The following is a 15,530-nucleotide window of genomic DNA, read 5'->3' as shown; positions in this document are numbered from 1 at the left end:
GTATTCGCCCGTTTTATTTCAAAAAATTTGCTTACGCACTTGCTTAGGCAAATTGTTAACAGTTACGGAAAATATATTGTTTGGATATGGAAAAGTTATCGATTTATTTTCGATCATGAAAATGATCAGCTTTTTATACATAAAATTCGGTAAATTTGTGAAAACATATCGATCGCTTTCCATACGCCGGATAAATAAATTTTCGATAAGAAAAAGGTTGGTATTTTTCCGATAAAATATCGATATATTTGTGGTAAGAAATCGATTTTTTATGAAAAGGAATCGATACATTTTCGATAAACAATATATAAGTTTTTGATTGCTTGTCGGTAAAAAATCGGTAATTCATTTATGACCTTCGCCATCGATTCCAAATCTATAACACTTGGATAACAAATAGATAACTTATCTATACCACTTCAATAACACACCTATAATGCACCTATAGCCTGTAGATGGAAAATGGATAGCACGCTTATAACCCGTCGACTGCAAACCGATATCTTATCAATGACAAATAAATTAAAGGTCTAGTATTGGGTAAATTCGCTATCTGATTTCGCTCATACCATCTCTACCACGTACATTGTACCCACGTTAAGCTAGAGTCTAAAGACTATACCAACTTAGGCCGATGAAAAAATGGAAATGAGAAGCGTTGCTATAATATATAAAATAACTAGAAGACCCGGCAGACGTTGTCCTGCCCTAAATTTGGCCTATCTGCATACATTTTAATAAGCTTTTTCCGTCCCACTCCTTCCTCCCTCCCTCTTCACTTTTTCCTAATCCTTTTATTCACTCCTCCCTCCGTATTTTTCGCTTCATCTATCACCATCTTCGTCTCATTCTATCTCTTTCTCAATCTCCTTCTCTCTTTTCTCTTCCTCTCAATTTCTTCTCATTCTTCTGCATCCCTTATTGCCTGTCCCAGAGGGTGGTATGTATTTTATTCCAGTCCCAGTCCCAGTCCCACTGCGAGTCTCAGTCCTAGTCCCACTCCGAGTCTCAGTCCCAGTCCTAGTCCTAATCCCAGTCCCTGTCCGTCTCTGGATAACATTTTACTCTGTACTAAAGCACTCATCAACAGCTTTCATTTGATATCTATATTGTATAAACATGCCTAGGCATTCACTGGCCCACGTTTTGGCTTATATCTCGAGACCCTAGTCATTCAGGGGTATGAAAATTACCCTCTACACAACTAAAGACTCTCCTGAATTTAAAAAAAAGTCATAGTACCTCTAAACACCAAGCAATTACACGGAAGTATATCCGCTCCACCTGAAAATATGAGTGCCACTGCGTATACGTAACATTTTATTATTACGTAAAACAAATAAAAAAATTTGCAATAAAATAATATTGCGACTGTAGACTGAGATATTACCTACCCTATCTCTCAAGCTAGATCAAACTACACACGGGGTGCAAAAAAAATTCAAAATCGGTTGAGTAGTTTAGGAGTCCATCGCTCCCAAAAATGTTTTGACACGTGTTTTTTATATATTAAGATAAAGAAAATTTTTTTGAGTTAAACGGTTTTATTGAAAATAATATTTCCATTAAGCAAAAATAATACTAAAAGCTAGAAAATAATTAAGTAGGTGCTAAGTACTAGTCTTCACACTCCTCATCAATCTAGGACGTTGGTCGTAAAAGCGTTGGACGCGTAAAATTTCTATTGATAGTCATAAGTAAGACCATCTGAACCTTAATCGGGTTACGCTATTCCTCATATTTTTTTAAATTTCACGTTTTTAAGTTTTTAGTATTTATATAATTGCCTCTATTTCTCATTCTATTTAGTTCATTTAGTGACTCATTATTACAAGGATTCTTTCCTGACAATTTGTCAAAATCTAAGTCCTCAAAAAGCGATTTCTATTCCCATATGTAATACGTGTTCCAAATATGAGCCAAATAGGACCACATATACAATTTTTTTAACTATTTCGATCCATGCGCCACATATTGGAGTTTTTTTCTTATTATTGGAATGTCAGCGGTTTCTGAACTATATTCCAAGTTTCAAGATTGTAGCTTTTCGGGAAGTTATTTAAATTTTAATTACAAAATTCTATTCGCTACACAGAGTCAAGCTAAATAAAACTGTTTAAAAATTAGAAATCTACGGAAATAACTTTTTATGGAAAATTGCTAAAGTTTTCCGAGTTTCGAAAACGCTCGAAGCTTGTAATTAAATTAAAATAAATTCGCCATATCAACTATCTGCCAGTAAAAAAGTTAAATGAATTACGTGCTTCCATCTTAGCTAAGAAAAAAATCATTTATATTTTTACTGATTTTAGAAATGATTGAAATTTTAAAAATTTTTGGAAATCTTCCCGTAAAACTAAGTAAGGCGTGATAAACTCCGAAGAGATCTAAGGCCGAGCTTCTCTTCCAATTTGCGTCGTGCTCCTCTTGATTTTCACTACAAATTGGCCGAACGGGACCTACGTGTTTTATGCCGACTCCGAACGGCATCTGCAAGGCAGATGAGTTTTCACTGAGTGCTCTTCATGGCAGAAATACACCCGGAGCGCTTGCCAAACACTGCCGAGGGGCGACCCCGCTTAGAAAAATTTTCTTCTAATTGAAAAACCTTATTTCTAAAATTTGGATGTTGCTTTGCCCAGGGTGTGAACCCAGGGCATACGGTGTGGTAGGCGGAGCACGCTACCATCACACCACGGTGGCCGCCAGTAAGTAGTCTAAGAAAAAAACTATCAGTCGCTTATTTCCTCAGGGTATATATAGTGGATGTCACTAGTTGACAGCAACTTCCCATGTATGACGACTCGATGGGATAGCCACTTCCTGAGAAGGAGTAGAAGAGAAAGTGAATTGCTGGTGCCCGAATGGATAAAGTAGTTCCCGGAAAATCTGTTCAGTATTCAGGTCTTAGAATTCGGTATTACTTAATAAATAAAAACACAAACTTTATAATTTGACCTACATTAATGGAAATAACGCATGCGAGCAGTTGGCAGATAAAATTTACGACAAAACTTATGAATTATTATTCGACCTTAATGACAATGAATTATATTAATGATCTTCTCTTCGAATAATTAGTGAGGACAAGAAAATCCCTTTGAAAATTTACCTTACCTTTGGCGGACACTCTCCATGGCCACTTGTGCACAATAGACAAAAACTAATGACGTCAAACAGAGACAAGGCATTTTTTCCCACAGATTTTGGAACCACCTCACGGAGAAGAGAGAAGTATCTATATATTGTAAATATAGCAAAAATTTCTTTACGAAGCTAAAATGCTATTTAAGAACACTTAGAATGAGAAATGACGTGTATGAGTGGTGATCGCGAGTGATCGCTGGTTGATGTGCCGTCTGAGAAAATCCAAAGAAACAGCAGCGCTATTAGTAAACAGTTTGGTGTTTGTGCGTATCGACAGCGGGCGGGCGCTTGATGTGCAAATTTCGAAATTTTTCCAAATAATATGAAATATAAAAAGAGATGTAGTAAAGAATTAATAAATGTATCGAAATTGAAAAAGTCGCATATAAAGAAATTTCACCAATAAATAATGAATTATGAAAATCTTAAATTTAGAAAGAAAAAATAATGCCAAAAATTCTTTTTATAAATTATTGAAAGTTTAATGTGAAAGCATGTTTATTATTATATATTGTAATCAAATAAATAAATAAGTATAAATATATGCATACAAAGAAAACATGTGGCGATTATCAAGTGATACAAGGAACACAAAAGCGACTAATATGTGTTGTAGTCTCTAACTCCATTAATTTGAAAAAAAAGGTTCATTATTTAATAAAATAATTTACTAAGCATTGTAGGGTTCTTATTATTTTGTTGTGATTTGTTAAAATGCAAAAGTTTAACTGCTCTGCAATGGCAGCAAGGTTGGATCTTTGGGTGCTGCCACAACTACTTTAAAAGCCTGATTTGTTAATTTATCGCACACACACCAAAAATGTTTATTTTTATACCTTTCATGAAAATGAAATGGTATATTAATTTCGTCACGAAATCCAAAATTGTAAGTCCTTAAACGAAAATAGATAAGTATGCCCAAATAATCAGGATGAAGAGCTGAGTGGATTTAGCCATGTCCGTCTGTCCGTCTGTCTGTTTGTATGCAAACTAGTCCCTCAATTTTTGAGATATCTTGATAAAATTTGGTGAGCGGGTCTATTTGGGTGTCCGATTAGACATTTGGCGGAACCGGCCGAATCGGACCACTATAGCATATATGCTCCATACAACCGATTTATCAGAAAAACAGGATTTATATATAGTATATATATGGTGGTATATATAGTATATATATATTTTTTTTTGCAATTTCAGCTCCATTTTAACAGCTAGAAGCTTCAAATTTCACCGAATGCTTACGTATATAGCATATGTTGTTCTCTGAAAAAACCATAGAGATCGGTTGTATATATAGTATATATCTCAAACAACCGATTGTTCAGATAAGAAACTTTTCACAATTTCTACCCCATTTTAACAGCTATAAGCTTCAAATTTCGCCGATTGCTTATGTATATAGCATATACTGTTCTGTAAAAAACTCATAGAGATCGGTGATATATATAATATATATATATGGTGGTATATATAGTATATATATATTTTTTTTTTTGCAAGTTCAACCCCATTTTAACAGCTAGAAGCTTCAAATTTCACCGAATGCTTACGTATATAGCATACATTGTTGTCTGAAAAAATCATAGAAACCGGTTGTATATATAGTATATATCTCAAACAACCGATTGTTCAGATAAGAAACTTTTCGCAATTTCTACCCCATTTTAACAGCTATAAGCTTCAAATTTCGCCGATTGCTTATGTATATAGCATATACTGTTCTGTAAAAAACTCATAGAGATCGGTGATATATATAATATATATATATGGTGGTATATATAGTATATATATATTTTTTTTTTTGCAAGTTCAACCCCATTTTAACAGCTAGAAGCTTCAAATTTCACCGAATGCTTACGTATATAGCATACATTGTTGTCTGAAAAAATCATAGAAACCGGTTGTATATATAGTATATATCTCAAACAACCGATTGTTCAGATAAGAAACTTTTCACAATTTCTACCCCATTTTAACAGCTATAAGCTTCAAATTTCGCCGATTGCTTATGTATATAGTATATATTATTCTGTAAAAAAATCATAGAGATCGGTGATATATATAATATATATATGGTGGTATATATAGATATATATTTTTTTTTGCAATTTCAGCTCCATTTTAACAGCTAGAAGCTTCAAATTTTACCCAATGCTTACGTATATAGCATATATTGTTGTCTGAAAAAATCATAGAAACCGGTTGTATATATAGTATATATCTCAAACAACCGATTTTTCAGATAAGAAACTTTTCGCAATTTCGACCCCATTTTAACAGCTATAAGCTTCAAATTTCGCCGATTGCTTATGTATATAGCATATACTGTTCTGTAAAAAACTCATAGAGATCGGTGATATATATAATATATATATATGGTGGTATATATAGTATATATATATTTTTTTTTTTGCAAGTTCAACCCCATTTTAACAGCTAGAAGCTTCAAATTTCACCGAATGCTTACGTATATAGCATACATTGTTGTCTGAAAAAATCATAGAAACCGGTTGTATATATAGTATATATCTCAAACAACCGATTGTTCAGATAAGAAACTTTTCGCAATTTCTACCCCATTTTAACAGCTATAAGCTTCAAATTTCGCCGATTGCTTACGTATATAGTATATATTGTTCTGTAAAAAACTCATAGAGATCGGTGATATATATAATATATATATGGTGGTATATATAGTATATATATATTTTTTTTTGCAATTTCAGCTCCATTTTAACAGCTAGAAGCTTCAAATTTCACCGAATGCTTACGTATATAGCATATATTGTTCTATGAAAAAACCATAGAGATCGGTTGTATATATAGTATATATCTCAAACAACCGATTGTTCAGATAAGAAACTTTTCACAATTTCTACCCCATTTTAACAGCTATAAGCTTCAAATTTCGCCGATTGCTTATGTATATAGTATATATTGTTCTGTAAAAAAATCATAGAGATCGGTGATATATATTATATATATATGGTGGTATATATAGATATATATTTTTTTTTGCAATTTCAGCTCCATTTTAACAGCTAGAAGCTTCAAATTTTGCCCAATGCTTACGTATATAGCATATATTGTTGTCTGAAAAAATCATAGAAACCGGTTGTATATATAGTATATATCTCAAACAACCGATTGTTCAGATAAGAAACTTTTCACAATTTCTACCCCATTTTAACAGCTATAAGCTTCAAATTTCGCCGATTGCTTATGTATATAGTATATATTGTTCTGTAAAAAAATCATAGAGATCGGTGATATATATAATATATATATGGTGGTATATATAGATATATATTTTTTTTTGCAATTTCAGCTCCATTTTAACAGCTAGAAGCTTCAAATTTTACCCAATGCTTACGTATATAGCATATATTGTTGTCTGAAAAAATCATAGAAACCGGTTGTATATATAGTATATATCTCAAACAACCGATTTTTCAGATAAGAAACTTTTCACAATTTCTACCCCATTTTAACAGCTATAAGCTTCAAATTTCGCCGATTGCTTATGTATATAGCATATACTGTTCTGTAAAAAACTCATAGAGATCGGTGATATATATAATATATATATATGGTGGTATATATAGTATATATATATTTTTTTTTTGCAAGTTCAACCCCATTTTAACAGCTAGAAGCTTCAAATTTCACCGAATGCTTACGTATATAGTATATATTGTTCTGTAAAAAACTCATAGAGATCGGTGATATATATAATATATATATGGTGGTATATATAGTATATATATATTTTTTTTGCAATTTCAGCTCCATTTTAACAGCTAGAAGCTTCAAATTTCACCGAATGCTTACGTATATAGCATATATTGTTCTCTGAAAAAACCATAGAGATCGGTTGTATATATAGTATATATCTCAAACAACCGATTGTTCAGATAAGAAACTTTTCGCAATTTCTACCCCATTTTAACAGCTATAAGCTTCAAATTTCGCCGATTGCTTACGTATATAGTATATATTGTTCTGTAAAAAACTCATAGAGATCGGTGATATATATAATATATATATGGTGGTATATATAGTATATATATATTTTTTTTTGCAATTTCAGCTCCATTTTAACAGCTAGAAGCTTCAAATTTTACCCAATGCTTACGTATATAGCATATATTGTTGTCTGAAAAAATCATAGAAACCGGTTGTATATATAGTATATATCTCAAACAACCGATTGTTCAGATAAGAAACTTTTCGCAATTTCTACCCCATTTTAACAGCTATAAGCTTCAAATTTCGCCGATTGCTTACGTATATAGTATATATTGTTCTGTAAAAAACTCATAGAGATCGGTGATATATATAATATATATATGGTGGTATATATAGTATATATATATTTTTTTTTGCAATTTCAGCTCCATTTTAACAGCTAGAAGCTTCAAATTTCACCGAATGCTTACGTATATAGCATATATTGTTCTCTGAAAAAACCATAGAGATCGGTTGTATATATAGTATATATCTCAAACAACCGATTGTTCAGATAAGAAACTTTTCACAATTTCTACCCCATTTTAACAGCTATAAGCTTCAAATTTCGCCGATTGCTTATGTATATAGTATATATTGTTCTGTAAAAAAATCATAGAGATCGGTGATATATATAATATATATATGGTGGTATATATAGTATATATATATTTTTTTTTGCAATTTCAGCTCCATTTTAACAGCTAGAAGCTTCAAATTTCACCGAATGCTTACGTATATAGCATATATTGTTCTCTGAAAAAACCATAGAGATCGGTTGTATATATAGTATATATCTCAAACAACCGATTTTTCAGATAAGAAACTTTTCACAATTTCTACCCCATTTTAACAGCTATAAGCTTCAAATTTCGCCGATTGCTTATGTATATAGCATATACTGTTCTGTAAAAAACTCATAGAGATCGGTGATATATATAATATATATATATGGTGGTATATATAGTATATATATATTTTTTTTTTTGCAAGTTCAACCCCATTTTAACAGCTAGAAGCTTCAAATTTCACCGATTGCTTACGTATATAGTATATATTGTTCTGTAAAAAACTCATAGAGATCGGTGATATATATAATATATATATGGTGGTATATATAGTATATATATATTTTTTTTTGCAATTTCAGCTCCATTTTAACAGCTAGAAGCTTCAAATTTTACCCAATGCTTACGTATATAGCATATATTGTTGTCTGAAAAAATCATAGAAACCGGTTGTATATATAGTATATATCTCAAACAACCGATTGTTCAGATAAGAAACTTTTCGCAATTTCTACCCCATTTTAACAGCTATAAGCTTCAAATTTCGCCGATTGCTTACGTATATAGTATATATTGTTCTGTAAAAAACTCATAGAGATCGGTGATATATATAATATATATATGGTGGTATATATAGTATATATATATTTTTTTTTGCAATTTCAGCTCCATTTTAACAGCTAGAAGCTTCAAATTTCACCGAATGCTTACGTATATAGCATATATTGTTCTCTGAAAAAACCATAGAGATCGGTTGTATATATAGTATATATCTCAAACAACCGATTGTTCAGATAAGAAACTTTTCACAATTTCTACCCCATTTTAACAGCTATAAGCTTCAAATTTCGCCGATTGCTTATGTATATAGTATATATTGTTCTGTAAAAAAATCATAGAGATCGGTGATATATATAATATATATATGGTGGTATATATAGATATATATTTTTTTTTGCAATTTCAGCTCCATTTTAACAGCTAAAAGCTTCAAATTTTACCCAATGCTTACGTATATAGCATATATTGTTGTCTGAAAAAATCATAGAAACCGGTTGTATATATAGTATATATCTCAAACAACCGATTTTTCAGATAAGAAACTTTTCGCAATTTCTACACCATTTTAACAGCTATAAGCTTCAAATTTCGCCGATTGCTTATGTATATAGCATATACTGTTCTGTAAGAAACTCATAGAGATCGGTGATATATATAATATATATATATGGTGGTATATATAGTATATATATATATTTTTTTTTGCAAGTTCAACCCCATTTTAACAGCTAGAAGCTTCAAATTTCACCGAATGCTTACGTATATAGCATACATTGTTGTCTGAAAAAATCATAGAAACCGGTTGTATATATAGTATATATCTCAAACAACCGATTGTTCAGATAAGAAACTTTTCGCAATTTCTACCCCATTTTAACAGTTATAAGCTTCAAATTTCGCCGATTGCTTACGTATATAGTATATATTGTTCTGTAAAAAACTCATAGAGATCGGTGATATATATAATATATATATGGTGGTATATATAGTATATATATATTTTTTTTTTGCAATTTCAGCCCCATTTTAACAGCTAGAAGCTTCAAATTTCACCGAACGCTTACGAATATAGCATATATTGTTTTCTTAAAAAATCATAGAGACCCGTTGTATATATAGTATATATCTCAAACAACCGATTGTTCAGATAAGAAACTTTTCGCAATTTCTACCCCATTTTAACAGTTATAAGCTTCAAATTTCGCCGATTTCTTACGTATATAGTATATATTGTTCTGTAAAAAAATCATAGAGATCGGTGGTATATATATTATATACCCCATATAAACTGTCATTTGGACCCCTTTTTTACGGCTAGAGGCTTCAAAATTCATCAAATTTCATCAAATAGTTACGTTTATGTCATATATTGTTGAAACATGTGATTCGTAGTCATAGTTTTTACACGCAGACCACAAAAACCTTGAAACTTTGCATCCTCACACAAAATACCTACCTATTTTTTATTTTATATTTATCTTAAAAATCGTTTAGGTATGTACATCTGTTTACTATAAGATTATTGTTCAGCCCCATTCATGAAAGGTATGAAGTCTTCGGCACAGTCGAAGACAGTCCCGTCCTTAATTGTTTTATTTAATTATTAGCTCCTGCCAGGATCGCTAGTGTGGTGATTGAAACCACTTTTAATTATATATATAAAGAAACTTTTATTCAATAAAGAATACGCCTAAATGTATGCCTCAATATCTTTTTAAATTTTTCACAATAATGAACATTTTTGAAAATTTAAAAATCAATATTGAAAATTAAAATTTTGATAAAACATTTTAAAATTACAAAGTTCAAAATAACTAAAATACAAAGTTAAATAAAAATAATAAGAACCCAACAAGCATATACCCCAAACCTTTTGATTTTGCTGGACAAACCTCAAAAATTCGACAACTTTCGATTTTTCTTAATTAATTTGGGTATGCTTTTCCCAGAATGTTCGAAACTCCATATAAATCGTGGTCATCCGTACGTAAACAAGCCAAACACCGTTGCCCTTCAGTAACTTTAATAAGTCTGCTCAACGGCCAAGCTGATAAACCTTATGACATACCAGAATTTATGCTATGAATTACCTCCTTACTCTTGGCAAATACTAGAAGCTTTTATGGACCTATTCCGATGCTTTTAAATCAAATAGCTGTGTCACTTCTAATAGCTGCAGTCTTACCCTGGCGAGCGCAGGATATGAGCAAAGAACGTGCTCGATCGTTTAATCTTGAAACACGCGCTTCCTACATCTGATATTACTGACGAGGCCTAATTTTAACTTTCTATGTCCCACGAACCTCATTCTCAATGGTAAATATCCGGAAATAGCGGTGATTAGTTTTTGATTAATAACTGTACAGTGGATTAACAGCGACACGGTGGAATATAGAATGTGAGGGTAGTAGTTGTGTGCGTGATTGGTATGCTGTACGGGGAATACGGAAAATAATCGAAAGCCAGATATGGTGAGGCTCAACTGGCAAGCCCATGAGGACCTCGCTTAGTCTGAATGAGTACATACTATTACCAGAAGTTTCTTCAATGACCAAACTAAAAACCCCTATCGGAAACCAGAACCTATATTATAAAATACCTCTGTTCGCTTGGCAAGCACTAAAAACTTTCTAAGACTAATGCCACTTGCTGCTTCAAGATCTGGTAGCTTTATTACTCCTAATAGCTATGGTCTAACCTCTGCTGCTCTTACTGACTAGGCCTGGTTTTATAGCACGTGACGCCAGCAGGCGGTGACCAATCAGAATACTCATCTTTGACCTACTGTCCTTCTTTCCAAAGATTAGAGTAACTGTGGAAATGTAAGATTGTGAGACCTGCACATGCACACTTTGCAGCACCGCACTTTGTGTGTTCGCCTTTCCTGCTTGCCTTATCAACTTTCTTAATTACTGACTTGCTTAATTGGCGATTAACCATTTAGTTGGTTACGGCAGTCCAACAAGATGTGCCAGTCACTTCTTCTCTGAGTTAACAGGCGGCAATTTGCCACAAAAGTGGAACTCAATTCGTTGTCCACTTGGTCATTTTACCACAGTGTGAGCTGCCTTCTTTCTCTGCTTCAATAGGCGGGTTCCGATAATCTTCTCAGCAGGAGAATCATCTTTAATTCGCATATCATGACCTAGCCCGCGTAGACGCTGCGTTTTAGTTCGCTGAAATATGTTTATGCATGCGTAAAGTTCGTATAGCTCGTATAGCTAATCATTCAATCTTCATCGGTAATCGCTGTCGCCAAAGCGCCTAGGTTTGTAGATCTTTCGAAGAACATTTCTCTCGAACACTCCAAGATCCGCTTCATCTGATTTTGTCATGGTTCGTACTTCTGTACCATATAGCAGGACTTTCGTTTGCCCAGTGAGGGCTTTAATTTTCAATTGCCTACGTAATCCAATGTAGTATTTTTCGGAAAGAATGATCCTTAGCTGGATTTCAGAGCTGATCAACTTTATTTCTGGATGAGAACAGTATTACGCAGACCCTACCCCCATATCTACTTGATAACAATATCGTACAAACAATTTCTAGAGTCACCCCTGGTCCACCTTTATGGCGATATCTCGAACAGGCATCCACCTATAGAACTAAGGCTCACTCCTTTTTAAAATACTCATTAACGCCTGTCATTTGATTACCATATCGTACAAACACATTCTCGAGTTACCCCTGGTCCACCTTTATGGCGATATCTCGAAAAGGCGTCCACCTATAGAGCTATGGCCCACTCCCTTTTAAAATACTATTTAGTACCTTCCATTTGATACCCATGTCATACAAACACATTCTAGGGTTACCCTAGGTTCATTTTCCTACATGGTGATTTTCCCTTATTTTGTCTCCAAAGCTCTCAGCTGGGTATGTAATGTTCTGTTACACCCGAACTTAGCCTTCCTTACTTGTTTTAACATAAGTTTAAGGCTCCTGTGAGCCCTTTTGACATCGCGTGCTTTTAGCATTTTAGAATTCTTATTCTCGGTACTTCCCTTCCTGAGACGCAGATGATGTTTTGCTGTACTTTTTTTCCTGATTCACAGATAAGTTCGGCCTTTGCTCCAGGGCATTTTTTCATGCTTCGCGTTGAACATATCCCCGCGTGTTTTTTTTTTATTTTAGGGGAGGTAGAACTGATCTCCTCCGTGAGTCGAGTAACAAGAAATATATTCGCAGTTTGCAGAAGACGAAGCGACTTTGTCATGAGATTTATACTTTGAACTTTGCTTTCTGAGAATCTGCGCTCAACCTACCATCATCTTAATCCGTGGTGAAAATCTCTCGCTGAACTTGTTTTTGAACCTTTGGTTTACACAGAACACACACGCAAAGTGTTTCTTTTTTAACAAAAATTGTTAACCCTGCTAACAATCTTCAGATTATCTTATCGTCCATCGCCCCGAAGTACATAATTCGATAAGTTTTGTAGTTATTACGGTAATATGAATTCATTTTACAAAAAAAATATATACCTTAGCGGAATTTTTTTCACCAAGCAGACATTAAGCCGATGAGTAAATTTTACGTTTTGAATTATCCCCAACTTCAGTAATGTTTGAGAACTTTTTTCAGTTAACTGTTTTAATTTCTGTATTTGTATAAAAAAGTTGTTGTGGTACATGACACAAAAGAGATATCGTTGCAAGTATCAAAAAAGTTGAGCAATCCCCATTATTTGTCTGTATTCTTTTGTCTCGCATGAGCATACTTTTGCACTCTAATTCATGGGGCACGCACTCATTCGCATTTTGGATGACTTGCCTTCACGGTGCCGCTTCCTGTTACGCCAGCTTTGGCAAGGCATTTGCGATGGCTTCCCTTTCACTCTCAAAAATTGCTTACTAGATCTCTGCATATTTGTGATAAAAGATTTTCGCAAATCAGTATGCATTTTCTTTATCAATTTCAACTTCTCAAAATACTATATCGAATTATTTGCTTTTGCTAAACAAAAATACAATTTTCCACAACAAATTTCGTCTTATCGCTTTAGTAGCTGCCACTCCTATCGAAAAAGTTTCTAAATGCTGTTTCGTTTTGGAATTATTGACTCGATTAATTTAATGATTATTTTAAATAACCGCACCACCATTAAAGTTCCCTTCATAAATAAACGAAACAAATACAAGGAGCGATAACCTTCGAAGAGATTTTAAGGTGAGCTTCTCCTCCAGTTTGCGTTGTGCTCTTTCTTATATTTTCTACAAGATGGCTGAACGGGGGGACCTACATGATTTACGTCGAATTAGAAAGGCCCTTCAAGGCAGATAAGTTTTGACTGAGAAGTTTCACATGGCAGAAATACACTCGGAGCCAAATCACTGCCAAGGGTGATAAAAACACTTTTTTTCTAATTCAAAAAATTGGTTTTTAATTTTTGATGTTGCTTTGAGAGGAGTACATCCTCGGGTGTTGCAGTGTGCAAATAACATAAATATAAAATTTGAGTAAAAACAAAGGAATTATAAAGATACACGTTGCGTAAGTTACGAATCAAAAACAAATTTATTTAATTTTAAATTGATTTTGTTTCGCTACCATAATGAGAAAAGTGAACGAAGATGACTCATAAATGTAAAATTTTCTCAAAGTAAATAGATGAAGTGTAGTGAAAATTCCAAGTGCATCAGCTGCAGCTGCCAATAACGTGGCAAACAAAAAAATTACAATCAACAAAACGGAATAGTAAAATTTAAAAGTAAAGCCTCAAAAGAACAAAATCTGGTACTCCACAGCTGCTGTAAACAAGCGATCAACGAGAGCAGTATATCGACACAGTTAATAGCCAAGGCCATTGTTGGTCGTACCCCTGGTGTTACGGGAAAATTTAAATAAATAAAAAATTGTGTAATAACATTAAATTCGACATTCATATATCCACATTTATGCATACAAACAACTACAAACGTATTAAAATTTGTTTGTTTGAAAATTATTGCATTTACAAAAATTCACAGGTCGTTAAAAATTTTAAGAGAATTCCGGCATACAAAATTTAAATAGTTTGAGTGGAATTTACGTATTTTGTGTACATACGTACGTGTATATATGTAAATGCACCTGTTTTATGTGCTGAGTTGAAAATTGTTTAAAAAATTTTGTTTTCTTTTACGCTATTAAACAAAAGTATTTTAATTGCAATTATGTATTAATAGAAATACAACAATAAACTTAAATTTGTTGTTGTTGTGTTTATACACTTGTATATATCATAAGTGGTGTGTATATTTGTTTTGTTGTGCACTTCTTTTTATATTTTCCATACACTGTGTTACCAAATAAATACATACATACATATGATTATACATATATATTTGTATGTAATTTCATGCATCAGTGCCAGAGTGCTAACAAATTTTCATTGGAAAGCTCCTGTAAATGGAAATGCATGCATGGCCTACGTCTCGACGCACGGCAGCTTAACACAAGCGCCCAGGTAATATACATATCTACATCTTATATAACAATTTTATAAATATTTGTAATTAGTTTATGATTGTGTTGAATTGTAGTTTGAAAAACTGCTTATAAGAAAAATCAGGGACCCAAACTTGTGCTTATTTAATAGTAAAACTACTACAAAAAAATTATTTCTAGACTTTTGGAACCTCATTCTCTATAGCGAAACGAATGTCGGTTCGCCTCAGAGACTAATCGTAGTGTATTTGCACTATGTTAAACTGTGGCAACGTATAATTTGAAAATTGTTTTCGCCTTGTTGTTTGACATAAAGTCAGAAACGTAAAGGCTGAACGACAATTATTGATAATGCCACTGCTAGACGAAATCGTTCTGAGACGAATCGATCGTCCTCACTATCGTTCGCAATACAGAATGTAGCCCTTAATTTGTTAGCCCGAAAGAAATTCATAAATCCGGAATTTAATTTACAAGTTCGCGAATAAAAGTTAAATCTGGACATTTATTTCTTAAGGATAGCATAAAATTCGGGAGTTATAGGAACTATGGAACGACTCATCCAAATGTTTCAACAGAAAGCCATCAAATCAAATC

General features: G+C 33.0%; 1 protein-coding gene across 4 annotated transcripts in view; it reads left to right on the top strand.

Moving 5' to 3' along the window:
• Positions 1–3,370: 3,370 nt before the first annotated feature.
• LOC137250396 (potassium voltage-gated channel protein Shaker) overlaps positions 3,371–15,530 on the top strand; it is a 685,128-nt gene continuing 672,968 nt past the window's right edge. Inside the window, exons 1-2 of one of the 4 annotated variants that reach the window (XM_067783115.1) lie at positions 3,371–3,410; positions 14,854–14,952. In XM_067783115.1, the coding sequence (XP_067639216.1) occupies positions 14,909–14,952 (44 nt within the window). In that variant the 5' untranslated portion in view covers positions 3,371–3,410; positions 14,854–14,908. Of the gene's footprint in view, positions 3,411–3,698; positions 3,793–13,978; positions 14,364–14,658; positions 14,735–14,853; positions 14,953–15,530 lie in introns of those variants that run through there. The other 3 variants (XM_067783114.1, XM_067783112.1, XM_067783116.1) reach the window with 3 other exon arrangements.

The sequence above is a fragment of the Eurosta solidaginis genome, chromosome 4 (assembly GCF_040869045.1).
Source record: "Eurosta solidaginis isolate ZX-2024a chromosome 4, ASM4086904v1, whole genome shotgun sequence".
NCBI lineage: Eukaryota > Metazoa > Arthropoda > Insecta > Diptera > Tephritidae > Eurosta > Eurosta solidaginis.
Note: the sequence above shows the minus strand (reverse complement) of the source record. Positions and strands in the feature narration are given on the sequence as shown.